The 17,563-nt window shown below is 40.9% G+C and overlaps 1 protein-coding gene across 1 annotated transcript in view; it reads left to right on the forward strand.

Moving 5' to 3' along the window:
• Positions 1-2,672, forward strand: part of RFX4 (regulatory factor X4) — a 134,497-nt gene extending 131,825 nt beyond the window's left edge. The window contains 1 exon segment of the mRNA XM_056800637.1: positions 987-2,672. Within this exon segment, the coding sequence (XP_056656615.1) occupies positions 987-1,259 (273 nt within the window). The 3' untranslated portion in view covers positions 1,260-2,672.
• The last annotated feature ends 14,891 nt before the right edge of the window (positions 2,673-17,563 follow it).

Genomic DNA, 17,563 nt, shown 5'->3' on the forward strand with positions numbered 1-17,563 from the left:
AGTACCAGTGATCTCTAGTCAAAAACACCAACAAAAACTGCCTGGCTTGTTGATTCCTATCTTCTTTAATCTTCCCTTTCAGCACCACTTCATGCAGTAGCTGAGTTCAAATGAAAAATGGGGTCTTAAAGAGAGTCACTGTATTTTATTTGGAAGCCTTTTGTTCTTGGGAGGTAGATGGAAGGTCATCTGCTCCATAACTTAGGAGACTTACTTTATCTCTATGCCTTCCTTTAGCTCCCAAGACTTTTCTCTCTTCCCTGAGGGCAGGACTCCAAATTTGCTGGGCTAGGAGAAGGGAGCAGGGCCTTATTCCTTAGGAGAACAAAGACACCAGGATTTCTCAGGTTGTGAATTCCCTCCTATGCCTATCTTTAATGGATTCCTCCAGACAAAGATGTGTCTTTTAAAGAGCATTGGGGGCAGCTGGGTGGCTCAGTGGATTGAGAGCCAACCCTAGAGACAGGAGGTCCTAGGTTCAAATCTGGCCTCAGATACTTCCCAGCTGTGTGACCCTGGGCAAGTCACTTGACCCCCATTGCCTAGCCCTTACCACTCTTCTGCCTTGGAGCCAATACACAGTAATGACTCCAAGATGGAAGGTAAGGGTTTATCTTTAAAAAAAGAGAGAGAGAGCATTGATTTCCCCATGCATTTTAAAAAATTATTTTTTATTTTTTTAAACCTTTATCTTCCTTCTTGGAATCAATATTAAGTATGGTTCCAAGGCAGAAGAGTGGTAAGGGGTAGGCAATTGGGGTCATATAGCTAGGAGGTGTCTGAGGGCAGATTTGAACCCAGGACCTCCCATCTCCAGCCTGACTATCCACTGAGCCACCTACTTGCCACTCCCCATGATTTTTTGTTTTCACTGCAGCATCCTTAAAAATCAAATTTTCAACAGATAGCGACTATGGCTAACCTGGTTATTAATGCATAGCTTCTGGTTTTAACCTTCATGAATTTCTTTCTTCTCTTCTCCCAAGTACCCATTCAACAGCCCCACCTCTCGGATGGAGCCTTGTTTGATGAGCTCTGCCCCTAGACTCCACCCTACGCCAGTTACTCCTCGATGGCCAGAAGTACCCTCAGCCAACACGTGCTACCCAAGCCCACCTGTGCACTCTGCAAGGTATGGGGGCTCTAGTGACATGTACACCCCCCTGGCCACCCGCAGGAATTCTGAGTACGAGCACATGCAACACTTTCCTGGCTTTGCCTATATCAACGGAGAAGCTTCAACAGGCTGGGCAAAATGAAAATGACTGGTATAGTATGAACCCATATTTAATATTAATAATAATAATTAATAATAATAATTAAAAACCCAACCAACCAACACCAGAAGGCTTGATCTCTTTCACCTTTTAGAGCTCATGGGTCTATATCTAGATATCTGCTTTCCTAATAAACATGAAGCTGGGTTAGAACTGTCAATGAGTAAACCATAGTTCAGAAACAGAACTCACTAAACTCCAGCATGGCAGTATTTCTGTAGGTCAGCCAACTTGGACTATTTCTGTGGAGTGCTGTCTTCGGGAGGCTAACCCATGCCTTCTCCCTCTGTTCCAAGACTATGTCTTGTGTGGTGCCTGGCCCAGTAAGCCTTCCGTTCCGTGTTGACAAACACTCTTTAGTCTTGAGGGATGGATGCTGGACACAGAATGGAGTTTTCTTTTATTTGGCGCGTGCTCAGTCCATCAAGAAGAGAGGTCTTGACATTCGTCCTTCGCTTTACTTATTGTCCAGTGAGCACTCGAGAGAGGTGTTCTGCAGAGTTCTGTGGTGTTCTCCTTTCTGCTACACCTGGATAGAACTGCATTATTTGGAACCTTCATATTCTCCTAAACAGCATTATTTGTGATAGCACCTGCATTATCGTTCATTGTAAGCATTGTCTTGTTTGTGGGGGGATGGGGTGGGGAAGGGAGGGGAGGGTTTGCACATGGCAGAGAGAGGGGGAGAAGGTGGGAGAGAGAGAGAGAGAGAGAAAGGGAGGGAGGGGGAGAGAGAGAGGGAGAAAGAAGGAGAGAGAGAGAGAGAGAGAGAGAGAGAGAGAGAGAGAGAGAGAGAGAGAGAGAGAGAGAGAGAGAGAGAGAGAGAAGCCTGCTCTATCCTACCTTAAGTTGGAGGAGATTCTTCTATGTGTGTTGGTCCTAAGTTTGCACAACTGCTATTGTCAGTCAGGGAAAGAAGGGAAGAAGAGGGATCTTTGATGTTTTTTGAGATCGTGGATGTTTGGCATTGAACGTCACATGCCAGCTATGCCAGGTTCATGTTGCAAATGAAATGAAGCCAACTCAGCCTGGCCAAGCACCAAGGGTGACAAAGGCTCTTCTTGTTCCTTCACGAGACTATAACAATTTCTGACACTTTGATAGGAAAAAAAATATTTCAAAGATGTGCCTTTGAGCCCCTACTGTATATGTGTATGTGTGGAAACAAAGCATATCATACTCCTGGGAAAACTTTCTGTAGACATTTTCTTTCTGTCCAATTGGTAGTAATCTGTGAACTTTGTTAGTGGTTATTAACATAGACTTTACTTCTGTATTATAAAATGTACCGAACAATTATGGTGGACCTATTACCCTATGGGTAAGAAACACATAAATGGAAATATGACACCGGCTGTTGTAGCAATTGTTGTGTAAATAAAATCTTTGATAGCACCACCCATTGTGACATTCTTGTGTATGTGTGTCTAAAATCCAAGACTATCATTGTTTTTTATTTTTTATTATTGTTATCTTTTAATTAAAGTCCTTATCTTCTGTCTTAGAATCAAATCTAAGTATCAATTCCAAGACAAAAAAGCAGTAAGGGCTAGTCGATGGGAATTAAGTAATGTGCTCAGGGTCACACAGCTAGAAAGTAGCTGAGGTCAATTTGAACTCAGGGAATTGGTTTTATTTGTGTAAAAGTTCAAGGGTTTCACACTCAAATAAAAAGAACCCCTAAGATTAAATAGCTTCTTCATTCTTCCTCCTATATGAGGCATGAATTTTGCTGGAGCAGTTCAAATTGTAAATAAAGAAAAAAAAAAACTAGAGAGGGGAGGTCCTAGGTTCAAATCTGGCCTCAGATACTTCCCAGCTGTGTGACCCTGGGCAAGTCACTTGACCCCCATTGCCTAGCCCTTACCACTCTTCTGCCTTGGAGCCAATACACAATATTGACTCCAAGATGTAAGGTAAGGGTTTAAAAAAAAAAGAAAAAAAGGAAAAAAGTCCCCAAGAAATGCTTCTGTTTTGTCAAGAGCTCAGAGCACTGCTAGATCATGCGTGTCACCACACTAATTACTACAAAGATCAGGCACTGGCACCTATGCTGGGATGACCCCAGAAACATTCTTTGCTACCCACATACCCAAAGCCTGACATTATATTGTTTACCTGTTAGATGCATGTTAATCTCATTCTTCAACCGTAGGGCATCATAATGTGCTTCCTCTGTTCTTAGTATACTTTGTCTTAACAATCAATGAACCAGTATACCATTGTTCAGTTTCTAAAGCCCATTTATTTTTAAAATTAGAATAATTGAGAAGTGTAAAAAACTTCAATCTTAAAACATCCATAAGGTTCAAGAGAAGAACAATAACTCTAGTATTTTAAAAGCTGGCCTCAAAATCTGTCAGACCTGGGTTCTAGTCTTGCCTCTAAAACATAATGGGTATGTGATTCTAGTTAGGTCACAACCTCTCTGCCCTTGGTTTCCTTAACTGTAATATGAAGAACCTTTGAGTCCCTCACGGGGTCCATGTGAGCAGCTCTATGATCTGAAGTTCTTCAGTTACTGAGTGTGGAGTGGGACTTGGAAAAGGAATATGGGAAGTCACCGAAGTAAAATGATTAAGTGATTTACTGAAAATTGCAGATGGTACCTTGGACAGATCTAGAGCAAGAAATCCATTTTAGGGGGCAGCTGGGTGCCTCAGTGTATAGAGAGCCAGGCCTAGAGCCTGGAGGTCCTGGGTTCAAATCTGGTCTCAGACTCTTCCTAGCTGGGTGACCCTGGGCAAGTCACTTGGTCTCCATTTTCTAAGCCTTATCACTCTTCTGCCTTGGAACTATGGAACTTGGAAATACCCAGTATTTCTTCTAAAATGGAAGATGAGGGTTTAAAAAAAATCCATTTTAAAACTGTCAAAAATCACTGGAAGGAAAGGAAATAAGCATTTATTAGGCTCCTACTACATGCCGACCACATAAGTGCTTTATAAATATCATCTCTTTATATCCTCAAAATAACCCTGGGAGCTAGACAAAAAGAATATGAATTCTGAAACCCATTATGAGAGATATTAACATGAAACTTTTTTAAAGGTTTCCATTTCAATAGGAATTCGTTTTTTAAAAATCAACTCTAAATTACATTTTGAGATTTGCACATAGAACCTGCTTTAAGATATTTAGCCATATACCTGTGGATGATGAAGTGAGAATGCCTGCCTCAATTTCTTATTTTAACGAATGACCTTGGTATTCATTCCCCACTAACAGTTAGGTTTAGGAATATTTGTGATTTATGGCTTCAAAGGAGACTCTACTTCCTAAAACTTTGCTTTAAATCAAGAGATCTGAAACCCAGGAATGGCCCAGTCCTGGTGGAAGATAGCAGGACACATTAACATTTCTGAGAGTTTAGATTTTATTGGTAGAAGTCCTCTTCCCACCAGGCAATTCATAATCTCTTCCATACTTCTGAAAATGCATCACCTGGAAGCAAACTTCTGCTACTGAGTCCTTTTATCATTAGCTAGGTTGGCCATAGGATGACAGAAAACGAGTCTGGAGTCAGGCCTGGCCTCAAAGCCTTCCCAACTTGGTAGGACCTAGTAGCATTGGCACTGCTACCATAACCTTCAAGAACCCCCAGGGTGGCTCTTCATCCAGGCCATGATGAGGCATTAGAAAAGAACACTAATGGCAGGGAAAGAGATACCCTCTTGCTTATTCCGAACCAATGTGCAAACATGACAGAATACTGAGAGTATTTTAGTTAGCTATCACTCGTCCTATAATCAATTTTTTGTAATATGTTTAAAAAGAAATATCTCTAAGTCAATCACTTTCCCCAAAGGTGGAAAATCCAACCTCAGCTCAGTGGAAGACGTCAGTGGCCATCAGAGCCTGAGGAAGCAGCCAGAGTTAATCACCACCAATAATGAAAAGCTTTTGACTTTGGGAAAAGGATGGCGTCTACGTAAGGAGAGTTGGTCACTGGTAGCAGAGAAATCCCCCGCAGCTAGCTACCCTTCTCTCTCTCCTTCTCATCACTTAGAATCAATAGGAATGGCAAACTTTAGGTTTAAGGCTAACCACTCATTAAAAGAAGAGCTGTTGAGTTCTGGCAGTAGAGGTAAGCCCTGGGCTACAGGCAAGTCAGGAGCTGTTCCTGAAAAGGTAGGGACCCCTACCAGGCAGCCAATGAATGAGCATTGTGCTATGTGCTACACTCTCCCAGGCAGAGGTACAAAGAAAGTCCAAAGACAGTCCCTACCCTTGAAGAGCACACCACCTCATGGAAGCATGAGGAATTCTAGCTGGGGTGATTCACCCACATGGCATATCTATGGGAACAAGGCCTAGATAGAGTCTGGGAACCTGAGTTAGAATCTTGCCTCTGAATAATCCTAAAAAGTAACAACTTCCCTGAGCCTTGGTTTCCTTCTCTGCAAAATGAGGGGTTTGGACTAGATCCTTTCAAAGGGCTTCCCCAGATCTAAATGCTGGGATCATGCAGTGACCTTTACCAAATGTAGAAACCTCTGGTTTAGAATGACTTTCTCCAGGCATATCAATAAACCAATCAACTGACAATCTTGCATTAAGAGCTACTATGCATTAGGAACTATGGCCAACACCAGGGATACAAAGACAGGAAGTTCTTGACTTCAAGGAGTTGACATTATATCAATAGAATCAAACATACACACACACACAAATAAATACTAAAAAAGAAAAAAGTGGAAAAGGAACAAATTTTTAAAAAACTAAACACAAAATAGAAATTTTGAAAATCAGACAAGACAAACCAAATCGAAGAAAAAAACATTTTGAACTGATTAATAAATCTTGGAACTAATCTTCTGGGAAAAAAAAGAAAGAAAAGGGACAAGCTTAGATAATCTGGAGAGAGAGAGATTGAATCCAAGTTGCCAATGTCAAAAATAAAAAAGAACTAAAAATAAATGACTGGGCAGCAAGGTGGCCAGGTGGAGTGCTGGAATTGATGTAAGGAAGATCTGAGTTCAAATCCAACCTTGGATACTTGGTAGCTATGTGACTCTGGGCAAGTCACTTATCCCTATTTGCCTCAATTTCTTCATCTGTAAAATGAGCTGGAGAAGGAAATGGCAAGCTACTTTATTTCTTTGCCAAGAAAACCGTAAATGAGATCACAAAGAATCCAACATGACTTGGAAAATGACTGAACAACAAAAACAACAAATGAAGATGAAATTTAGGAAGTTGACAGAAATGATGCCTAATTATATTCTGGAAAAAATATTCTCTTAAATGGATTAATATTTACAAAAAATAATGCACTTGGACTACAAGGCTAATTAATAGAGAACTGAAGTAATATAATTTCAGAAAAAGGAAATTGAATAAGCCATAAATGAACTCTCAAAGAAAAAGACACCAGAAACAGATTTACAAGTGAATTCCAGCAAGCATACAAAGAACAATTCACTTTAATTTTATATTAGTTTGTTTTTTAAAAGAGAAAGATGCTATCCAGCAAACTCTTTCTATGTAACAAATATGGTCCTGCCACCTAAAACAGAAAGAGAAGTCAGAGAAAGAAAACTATAGATAAAAATCTTGAATATTTGTCTATACAACTATATTGAATAAAATGTTAGCAAAGATACAGCAACATATTAAAGAACATGCACAATGTCCAGATTGGTTTTATATCAGGTATGGGGTTGGCTCATTAATAGGAAAGCTAAAAACTTAACAGAACATATTAATAAAAATATTAAATATTATGAGCCTATAAATAAGATGCAGAAAAGACTTCTGACAAAATACAATACCCTCTGAAATTTAAAACACCAGAAAGTGTAGGAATAAGTGGATCTTTCATTAATATGGTAATTAGCATCCATGTAAAACCAAGAGCTGGCATGGTGTATAATCAAGAAACACTACAGGTCTTTCTCTTCTCTCCCCACAATTTGGTTTCTGCTCTCTCTATTAGATTTAATTTTTATATTAGAGTTCTTTCCAGTAAAATCAGTGGCAAAGTAAGGATGTCCAGTGTCATCACAGTTATCTGACATAATTCTAAAAAATGCTAGCTAGAGCAAAAAGGAAAAGAAATTAAAATATTAAATATAGATGGGGAATGTAGTAGTAGTCTCTAGGTAACCGAGGATGACGATTGTCTTTGTGCGTTTTCATCTATGATAGATGAGTGTGCACAAAAACACTTGTGCATGAAGGAGATTTAAGTGGAAAAGTCCTTGCACAGAGACAGTCCCACTCTCTCGGCATTGGAAGCCTGGGTCCAGTGGCATGAAAAGTCGTTACACCTGGAGACTTCCTCAGCTGCATTGGATGGCCGTGTTGTCTTTTGTGCTCCAACACGCCCTAAGCACTCCACAGTGCTTTGCTGCGTCGCCCTCTCAGCCATTGAACCTTCTTGTTGGTTTCTTACGCCTGTTCCGCTGAAGCAGTTTTCACATGCTGGGTGAGCAAAGCCCTGGTTCACCAGGGGTCGACGTCGACCTGATGGCTACCCTCATAAGGTTTAGCCGGCCTGTCGAAGCGGTTGCCCAGGGTGTGGCTGCTGCCGCATGCTAGCAGCTACTGGGAGCCACAAGTGAGAGCTGGGTGTCAGGTGGGGGTCAGAGGCTGGAGAGCTGCCCTAGGAGGGCACGACAAGCCCTCCATACCAGAGATACTACCCCTCCCTGAACACCCCATACACCCCGATAGGAAATGAAGGAATTAAAAAAATGTATAGATACTTCTGTCTTAGAAGTGATACTAAGTATCATAGTATCAAGATACTAAGTTAGGGGTAGGCAGTTGGGGTAAATGACTTGCCCAGGGTCATATAGCTAGGAAGTATCTGTGGTCAAATTTGAACCCAGGATCTCCTATCTCTAGACCTGATTCTCTAGTCACTGATCTAACTAATTGCCCTGAAAAAAATATACATAATATGCACATGTATATATATTTATGAATACGTATGTGTATAAATTTAGAACTTTCTTGTCCTGTGATCTCTTAAATGCCAAGTTTAGTGATTTTTGTCAGTCTTCATTCTTCTTGACCTCTCTGAAACCTTTGATATAGTTAACTCCCATCTCTTTCTGGAAACTATCTCTAAGTTTTTGTGACAGTGTTCTCTCCTGGTTCTCCTGCTTCTTTGATCATCCCTCAACATTTTTCTCCTGGATATTCTTCCATAACGTACCCACTATGCATGGGTTGTTCTCTTTTCTTCCCACTCAAATTTGCCTACAGCTCTGAGCTCTGACCCAGATCCTTTTCTCTTCTTCCTCTATACTATCTTGCACCATCATCTCCTCACCTCCTGTGGGCTTAATGATCATTCTTATGCGTTTGATTTATAAGTTGATATATACAACCTCAAGATCCCTCCTGAGCTACTGACCTGCATCATCAATTGCCTTTTGGACATCTTGAATTGAATGTCCCTTAGGCACCCCAAACACATTATGTCCAAAACATAACTCACTACCTTTCCCCCAACTCTTCCTTCTTTACAGCCTTCCTAATATTTTCTAAGGCATCATCATTCTCCCAGGCTCACCCAGGCTTGCAATTTGGTATCATTTTCTATTCCTTACTTGCACTCACTTCATGTATCCAATCTGTTGTCATGTCCTTTGTCCCTTTCTCCCTACTTACACAACCACTACCCTAATTCAAATCCTCCTCACCTCTTGGCTGGCTTATTGCAATAACCCTTTCTTTCATTGGCATTCCTGTTCCAAATCCTTCTCCATTCTAAGTCAGACTTGACTTGTTTGCTAAAGTGGTGGCTCCCTATAACCAACAGGATCAAATGCCTGGCCCCTTACTCCCTTAACAATCTCAGTGATTCAACCATCTCCCAACTCTGTCATTGCCTACAGCATTCCCCATACCTGGAATGTTCTCCCTTCTCTGCTCTCTCTCTTAGTTATCTTGAGTCTTTCAAGATTTATTTAAAATCTCAATTTCTACTAGAAACTAGAAAGTTTCCCTTCACCTCCAATCTTGACTCCCAATATCTTCCCTATGATATTGATTTTCATCCACTCTGAATAGAATGTTGTCTGTGATATGACAATATGAGCTCCTTGAAAGCAGGAACTGTGTTTTTACCTTTCTTTGTACTCTAGTACTTAGCATAGGGACTAACACATAAGTGCAAAATAAATGCTTGTTTTGACTACCTGATTTACTTACTACATATAAAACATCATGTACAGAACAGAAAAACGAGACAATCCCTGCTCTTAAGATTATATTCCAACAGGAGGAGATGAGACTTAAAGGTTTTAGCTGCAAGTCAGATGGAAAGGCCCCTATAGTCTGTAGGTTGCTATTTCAAAGAAAGAAAGAAAGAAAGTTTTCATTTTTGCAGATGATTAATGGTTCACTTAGAGAATCCTAGAGATTGAACTAAACATTCATAAAATAATTAATAACTTTGGGAAAGTAAGAGGATATTAAACAAACTCACATAGTCATCAAGCTTTCTGCTCATTGCCAATAAAACTCAACAAATACAAAGAAATTCCACTCACAATTTCTACAGAATGTATAAATACCTAGAAATTCATTTACCAAGAAAAATGCACATAGAAATTAAATGAATATGACTACAAATCGTTCTTTACAGAAACAAAAGAAGATAGATAATTGGAAGGGAATTCAGTACCCATGGTTGGGCTGTCCTAAAATAATAAAAATGACAATAAGGTCTAAATTAATTTAAAGATCAGGTGCAATCATTTGTTCTGTGATAATTCTTCAGTTCAATAGTTTATTGGCTGAGTTCTCTAGGATATTTTGAGGATTATATTTAAAGTAAGTAAATGATAAAGTTTAAATTGTAGCTTTTAATACACAATTCTAACTACCAGATTATTCTTGTCTAGGTATTCAATACAAATAAATTTATTTTTTTATTAAAAATTTTTTTCCATGGTTACATGATTCTTCTTGTCTCCCTCCCTCTTCCTTTCCCCCTTCCAGATTTGGCAAGCGGTTCCACTGGGTTATACATATATTACCACTCAAAACCCATTTCCATGTTAAAGAATAAATTTTTACAGCTTTTAATGATATGTGTAGCATAGTTTCTACCATTTTCTTCAATAATCAACATCAATCTAAAAGTCCAAACTCCTTAAAGATAACTCTTCAGTTATTTTTTGTGGCCATACTTGATCCTGAATTGCCACCATAAAATACCTCTGGTTCCACAAAGAAATCCTCATGATTCAGTGATTTGTTTGGCTTCCTTGAAACGTGTATATATCTATTAATCTATCCATCCATCTATGTATGTATGTATGTATGTATGTATCCATCCATCCATCCATCCATCTGTCCATCTATCCAACTCTTCATCTATCCTTCTATCTATCTATCTATCTATCTATCTATCTATCTATCTATCTATCTATCTATCTATCTGTCTGTCTGTCTGTCTGTCTATCTGGCTACATATATGTGTATATATACATAAATACATATACATATTGATACATAGGTATATTGTGTGTGTTATAAATGTGTATGTTATGTGTGTATCTGTATAGAGGTACCTGTAAATAGGTATATTTGCACAGGTATGTATGTACATATATGTAATGTATACATTTGTGTATATATAATGTAATATATATAATTTTAAGAGGGATCCCCCCTTTTTTAGAGGGATCCTCTCTGAGGGTTCTTACTCCCTTTCTAGGACTAGTAAAACATTATTTCATTTGCTTTTCAGCTCCTTCAACCCTCCCTATCCTTCATCTCCTGGTTATGTTTGCATTGTAATCTACTCTTCCTCCATCCCTCATGCTCTTTATCTGGCCTGTCTCTTCTCTGCTCTAGTTCCTTGGCTATATTGTATCTTTAGAATAAGCAGCTTGGCCAAGCTCCCTAGAGCTTGTTCCCCTTCCAAGGTCACCACCTTTTGTGCTTTGTCTGCTCACTGAGCATCTCTTCTCCTACAGCCCCTCTCCAATTTTATTACTCCCAAACACTTGCCAGTTTTTGTTGCTGGTGATGTAGGTGGAAAAGAGGGGATTAGATAGATTGGTAGCTGTTAGGGAAAGAGCATGAGATTCTGGAGAAGGAATGATTAAAAGAATTAAGACTCCAGTCTTTTCCTCCTTTCATTATTTTAAATTCTTAAAGTGCTAATAAAACTATGGTTGCTTAATAGATGTTACATAGCAGGGCAATATAATTTTACTTTACCTGGTATATGTGACAAGATCAAGGCAGTTCCTAGCTTCTCAGAGCCCATCTCTTTTCCCTGACTGGCGAGTGAGCAACCCTAGAGCATTGTGAATAAATTGTTCAGTTGGTTCCTTTTGAAGCTCAAGAGAGGAAACTTAAGGACATGTTGAATTAGAAGCTTTGCTAAATCTCTTGATCTGGAGAAGGTGGTGAAGTGGGCAGGAGGTTGACTATTCTAATAGGGAGAAAGGATATCAGACTGTATCATCAATATAACCCAACCTGGGTGAAGCTACTTTTCTCAATGGTTAGAAAGTCAAGTCCTGGGTTCGAATTTAACCTCACACACTTCCTAGCTGTGAATCCTGGACAAATCACTCAATCCCAATTGCCTAGCCCTTATTGCTCTTCTTCCTTGGAACAGATACTTAGTATTGATTCTATGACAGAAGGTAAGGATTTAAAAAAGAACCATAGCCCAACCTGATACCAGAGATAGAAAACTACTTGGAAGGTCTGAAGGGTACTATGTTCCTCATAATTCTGGGCATACTCCTTTGGAGTCAGATCAGAAGAACTAAAATAGAAGATGGAATTCAGGAGCAAGGTTCCTTAGGGCCCCACATTCAAAATTAGTTGCAGGGAAGCCACATATCTCCATCAGAAGGGAATTTTGAAATAGCAAAAAACAAAACAAAACTATTGACCTCTATTTGGGATAAGGGGTAAAAGAGGACTAATGCCATCTACTGGAGAATTAGGGACCAAGCAAATGCCACTCAAGACAATGGGAGTAACTGTAACAGAACAGGGCAGGTAGCCATGACACTTCCATGTACTCAGAGCTGAGAGTTCCAGAAAGAACAACCTATAGCACCAACATCAAGCAAAAACATAGAGTATGAGAACACTATCATGGAGAGACCTTAAGAGTCTCAGTCAGAGACATATACTGAGAAGTCACACTACAGGTGTTATCTGATGAGAACCTACCAAAATTATGATTGTGATTGACCATGGCTATACAAGTCTCTAGGGAAAGTAGTCCTGGGGAATTATGGTTATTTTCCAATAGCAATGTTGTGATCCTTGTCTGCTTAATTTGAACTACAAGCAAATCTGTTTATTTGCTGATCCTTGTGACCTTTATGTTTGCAAAGGGACTTGGTGACAATATACTGGCTGGTGTCAAATGGCAACATTCCTGGTAAAAGTCCCTCAAAATATATTTGGTGACATAAGGGTCACATGAATAATGAACAGGTTTTGACTTGAATATATAGGTAGAAGATGAACTTTCAATGTCAACTGTAGCCCTACCTCCACAAAAAATATAATGGACTGTACAGAAGCTTGAAGCCGCATCTGACTGGCAGGTTATATCTTTTCTCTGGGCCTTAGTTTCCTCAACTATAAAATAAGGGGCTTAGATTAGATTTCTGTGATTCTTTGCTGTGAGGACATTCCTCTAATGAAAGAAAAAGGCCATCCTATGAGGGGTTGGCAGGACACATTCTGAAGGAACTGCCAAGCTGTGCCTATGAGAATGAGGATGAAATCCAAGGAATACTAGAACATAGTGAACCTCTGTAGGGGCAAAAGCCAGAATGCAAAATTTCTTTTTGACGGAATTGAAACGTATTAAAGGCAAATGGAAAATCTTTGAACTGAGAAACCTCCTTCCCCAAGGCCCTGGCTCTGCCTGGGACCAGACTCTCTGGAGAGAAAGATCTGCCTCCTCCGTATTATCTCTTGCTACTCCCACCCTAATCTTAGGGTCACAGATTTAGAGCAGAAACAGACTGCAGAGGTCATCAAATCCAATACCCTCATTTTTACAGATGGGGCTCATAGAGGCTAAGTAACCCACTCAGCTTCTGCGGCAAGATTCAAATACAGATCTCCCTGACTCCAAGTCCAGCATTCTTTTCTCTATGCCATGCGGTCTCTTTCTCTTCACCTCTCCCCTCTATCCAACCCTTCATCCTTCTAAATTATTTTTCTACTTCCAAATCTCCTTGACAGAGACAAGATAGGGACATGGAGAGTTGCAGAAATCAGAGAAATGTCCTGTGTACTGGAAAGAGGCCATTACTGTGCTGAATACTTCATGATCTCCTCCCTTCTCCTGATTTGGAATTCCACAATATTCTGCAACAGCTGCCTGACGAGTTCCCTTTTGTGGGCTCATTTATCATTGTCCAGAGAATGCTACAAAGTTCTTTTTAAAGAGCAAGATCTAACCATTATAACAAGAGACAGGAGCAAAAGAATAACTATAACTTAATGTAACATAGTATAGTTTAACATAGCATAACAATGTAATAGCATATGTGTACCTATAATTAGATACAATAGAATATGACATAGATTTTCTCTATTAACAGGTAGAAAAAGACCCAGTAGGAGGTCGCGGTGGTCAGCACCTTCACTGGAGTGAAGTCCCTTTTCTAACAGACTCCCTGTTGCAGAGAGGGTCACTACCCTTTGACAGCTATGGCCTCTGACCCCCAGCAAACCTTCCAGGTCAGCAGGGCCTGACCCTGCCGCCCATGGAATTCCCATGCAGGTCCTGGCCAGAAGGTTGAGCTCCAGCTGACTAACATGCCAGAAGCTCCCCGGCCGCCCGGCTGCCATTTATTCCTTCCTCCTTTCGCCACAACTCCAATCCTTCATATGCTCCCCAACAGGGAGATGAACACATGGCTGTGATGAATGGCCATAATCTTTTGTCACCTCCACTTCCATCTAGGCTGCAATCTTGGGACTTTAATCAAATAGTGGTAAGTAAATTAGTACTCAGCTGCCAGGAGGGTAAAAAGGTGGGCTGGGCATGGCTGTTTTCTCTTTTGTGTGAAGCCTAGTGAACCTCATTTAGAAGGTGGGGAACTCCCATACATTTAGGACTTGTCTGTCCCCCCGTCACTGCCCACAACACAGCTTCAGCAGGCAGTCAGTGATGAGTGAGCCCCAGTAGCTCCATAGCCTACAGAGAAGCAATACATTCTGGGAAAGAGGAAGGCCAGCAGGGAGATTCAGTCCCCCCCCACTCCCACTCCAGCACCAAAAGGAGGCTTTGCCCAGTCCTTTTCCTCACTGTTCCTTATGTGACCACGGTGAGTGTGGATACACTCTCTGGTGCTTCTGCTTTGCCTGCCTTGACTTCTCTCAGGTCTTTGGTCTTTCCCCATACAGTATTTTTGTGGTCTCCATCTTTGTAGAGTATTTCATTCATTCCATGACAATACCACAATTGATTTGACCCTTTTCCTATTGTTGGAAATTTAAGTTGCTTCCTAGTTCTTTCAATTACATGTAATGGTGTGAGGGCTGGCACTTTCCCTGACTGATCAATTGGTAGAAATTGAGGCCCTTCTAGCATGTGCTTAAGACTCCCCCCCCTCCTCTCCCTGCCCCACATATTGGTTTCTCTTCCTGGGCTCCCAAGCCCTGTCTATACACACACATACCCTACTACTCCCATCCTCCCCAGAGGACTCCTCCACCATGCCTAGTCCTTGTGTATGGGAGGCTTGTGGTATGTCTAGCTGTCCTGGACCCTTTGGGCCTGGGAGGCAGGGTTTGCCCAGACAGGTCAAGGGCCTAGAGGGGAACAGAATGGTATCAATAGCTTACAGCTACTTCTAGATTTACAGTCTTGTCTTCTGAGAATTCTTTCTTCCCCTCAAGGGGAAGAAGCTTTGTAGAGGCAGGAAAAGCCCTTGTGTTCCTCCCAGAGCAGTTATGAAGATATTATAAGGACTGGAGAGAGTGACTCCAGGAGACAAGAGGCCCCACCATCACTGCCACTGCCCACACTACCTGCCACCAGCAGGAAACCTCAAGATGTCCTAGTAATGAGATGGCATGATCAAAGGGGAGATACTACCATGACTATCACTTCCCCTAAACCCTTTCACCATCCTGGGAGAGGGCCAGGACCCTGAAGCCAAGGGTACTAATGCCCTTCCAGACCCTTGGTCCTATGGCCAGTCTGGTTACCACCACACTAGGGAGCTGCTCTCCTAGGGGCAGTGATTCAGCCCCTAAGCCTCTTGGCAATCACTGCTACTGAAAACCTGGAAAAGAAAGGGCCATGTCACCACCAAAGTCCTTGGTATAGTTCTGTCAAACCAAATGACCTGGGCTTGTACTTGCATTATACCTTGCTATCTTCCAGTCAAACCACATTATTTGCCACTAAGATCACCAGGTTTTCCCACCCAGCCAAGCAGCTGAACCCTCCTGGTCGTGTTATGTATCCCAGGTAGAAGAAGGTGAACTCCTGGAGGCTTTTCTAGCTGCATCTCCAACGGTTAGGAAGCACTTACTACAATGCTTTCTTAAAAAGTTCATTCCTGTTATTTTGTATTAGAATTCATTATTTAAAATGTGAATAGTTCTTGAGTAAATCTGGTTGCTTCCATTCATGTTTAATGTTATTTAAAAATTTTAATTTACAAAGATGCATTCATATTTTCTAGAACCTAAGAATTGCATTTAAACAGATATTTTATATATATCCACACATATGTATTTTACACATAGACATGTATATATCATGAATATATGTGTGTGTATATATGGAGAGAGAGAATGGGAGAGAAAGGGAGGGAGAACAACAGAGGGAAAGAAAGAAAGACATAGGGAGGAAGAAAGGGGGAGAGAGGGGGGAGCAAGAGGGGGAGAGGTAGGAAGGAAGACTTAGTGTGGGGTATAATAAGGCAGAAAGAACCACAACTAGGGTAGAGATGAGGTCTTTGCCTCAGTCCCTTATAGATCATTGCAAATCTTCAGTATGTGCCTTCTGAAGATTGTGCGATTGGTCCTGTTGCTGGGTGCTCCAGTGAGTATGACCCACCCTGCCACATACACACACAACCAATACAGTCAAGAAAACAGTCACTGAAATGTGTATGAAGGATATGATGTGACAGCACGTAAATATCACTAGCCAGAGAATCCAAGATGCCCTTTGGGTCCAGGCTCTGTCACCCCATGGTCACCTCCTATGATTCAGACATTGTGTTAGATGGGGGAAGGGGTTGTACAGAGATCCTAGTGAGTCAGGGAGCTTACATTCCAGGGCAGAGACATACGCACACCAAGAGGCAAATACAAGACACATCTACAACAGACATGAGAAAGGTAGGGGAGAGGTGTTGGGAGAAGATAATGTTTGAACTGAATCGTAAACAAACCCCAAAGAAGTAGAGGTGAGGACAGAAGGTATTCCAGCATGAGGGACAAGTGGAGTTGGACTGCCTTGTGGGAGGAATAGCAAGGCCATTTTGGATATGCCTAGATCCTTGAAAGGTAAGAGTGTTCAATAAGCCTGGAAAGGTCAGCTGGATTCAGGCCATGAAGGCCTTTAAATGGCTGACAGGAGTTTGTATTTGATCCCGGAAGCATTAAGGAGCCATTGACATTTATTGGGGAAGGGAACCTGAAGGTAGTGACATGGTCAGACCTTCACTTGGGAAAATCACTGTTAGCTTTCTGGAGGATGGAATGGAGTGGGTCGGGTTAGAGGTAGGGTCACCAGATGGTTGGTTATTGCAACAGTTCAGATGAGAGGTGGTGAGGGTGATGACTCAACTTAATAGATATGGGATTCAGGAAAAAAAAGAAGGAAGTATATGAGAGACTTTGTAAAGATATTTGCTTAATCTTTCTGGGTCTTGGTTTCCTCATCTCTAAAATGAGGATGTTGACCTCTTAGATCTTTTCCAGTTCTAGACTATGATCCTATAAATCATTTTTTAAAAAGTAGTCACTTTATGCAGTAACAATTTATAATACTTTTGCATTTTAAAAGCTCTTTTAAAAATATAATTACTGGACCCCAAGAATTACAGTCAGTCTACTTCTAGGGGCAACACTGGGCCAGGGATTAGGAAGATTTATGTTCCCAAGTTCAAATCGTAGCCTCAGACACTTACTACCTGTGTGACTTCTGAACAAGTAATTTAACCCTGATTGCCTCAGTTTCCTCATCTATAAAATAAACTGGACATTAGTACCCTTTATCTTCTCTACCAAAGCTGGAAGCCAGAAAAAACTCAAAAAGACTAAAGAGACTTCTCCTTCTCTTAAGGACTCTAACTCACCCTACA

This window comes from Monodelphis domestica, chromosome 5 (assembly GCF_027887165.1).
Source record: "Monodelphis domestica isolate mMonDom1 chromosome 5, mMonDom1.pri, whole genome shotgun sequence".
Classification (NCBI taxonomy): domain Eukaryota; kingdom Metazoa; phylum Chordata; class Mammalia; order Didelphimorphia; family Didelphidae; genus Monodelphis; species Monodelphis domestica.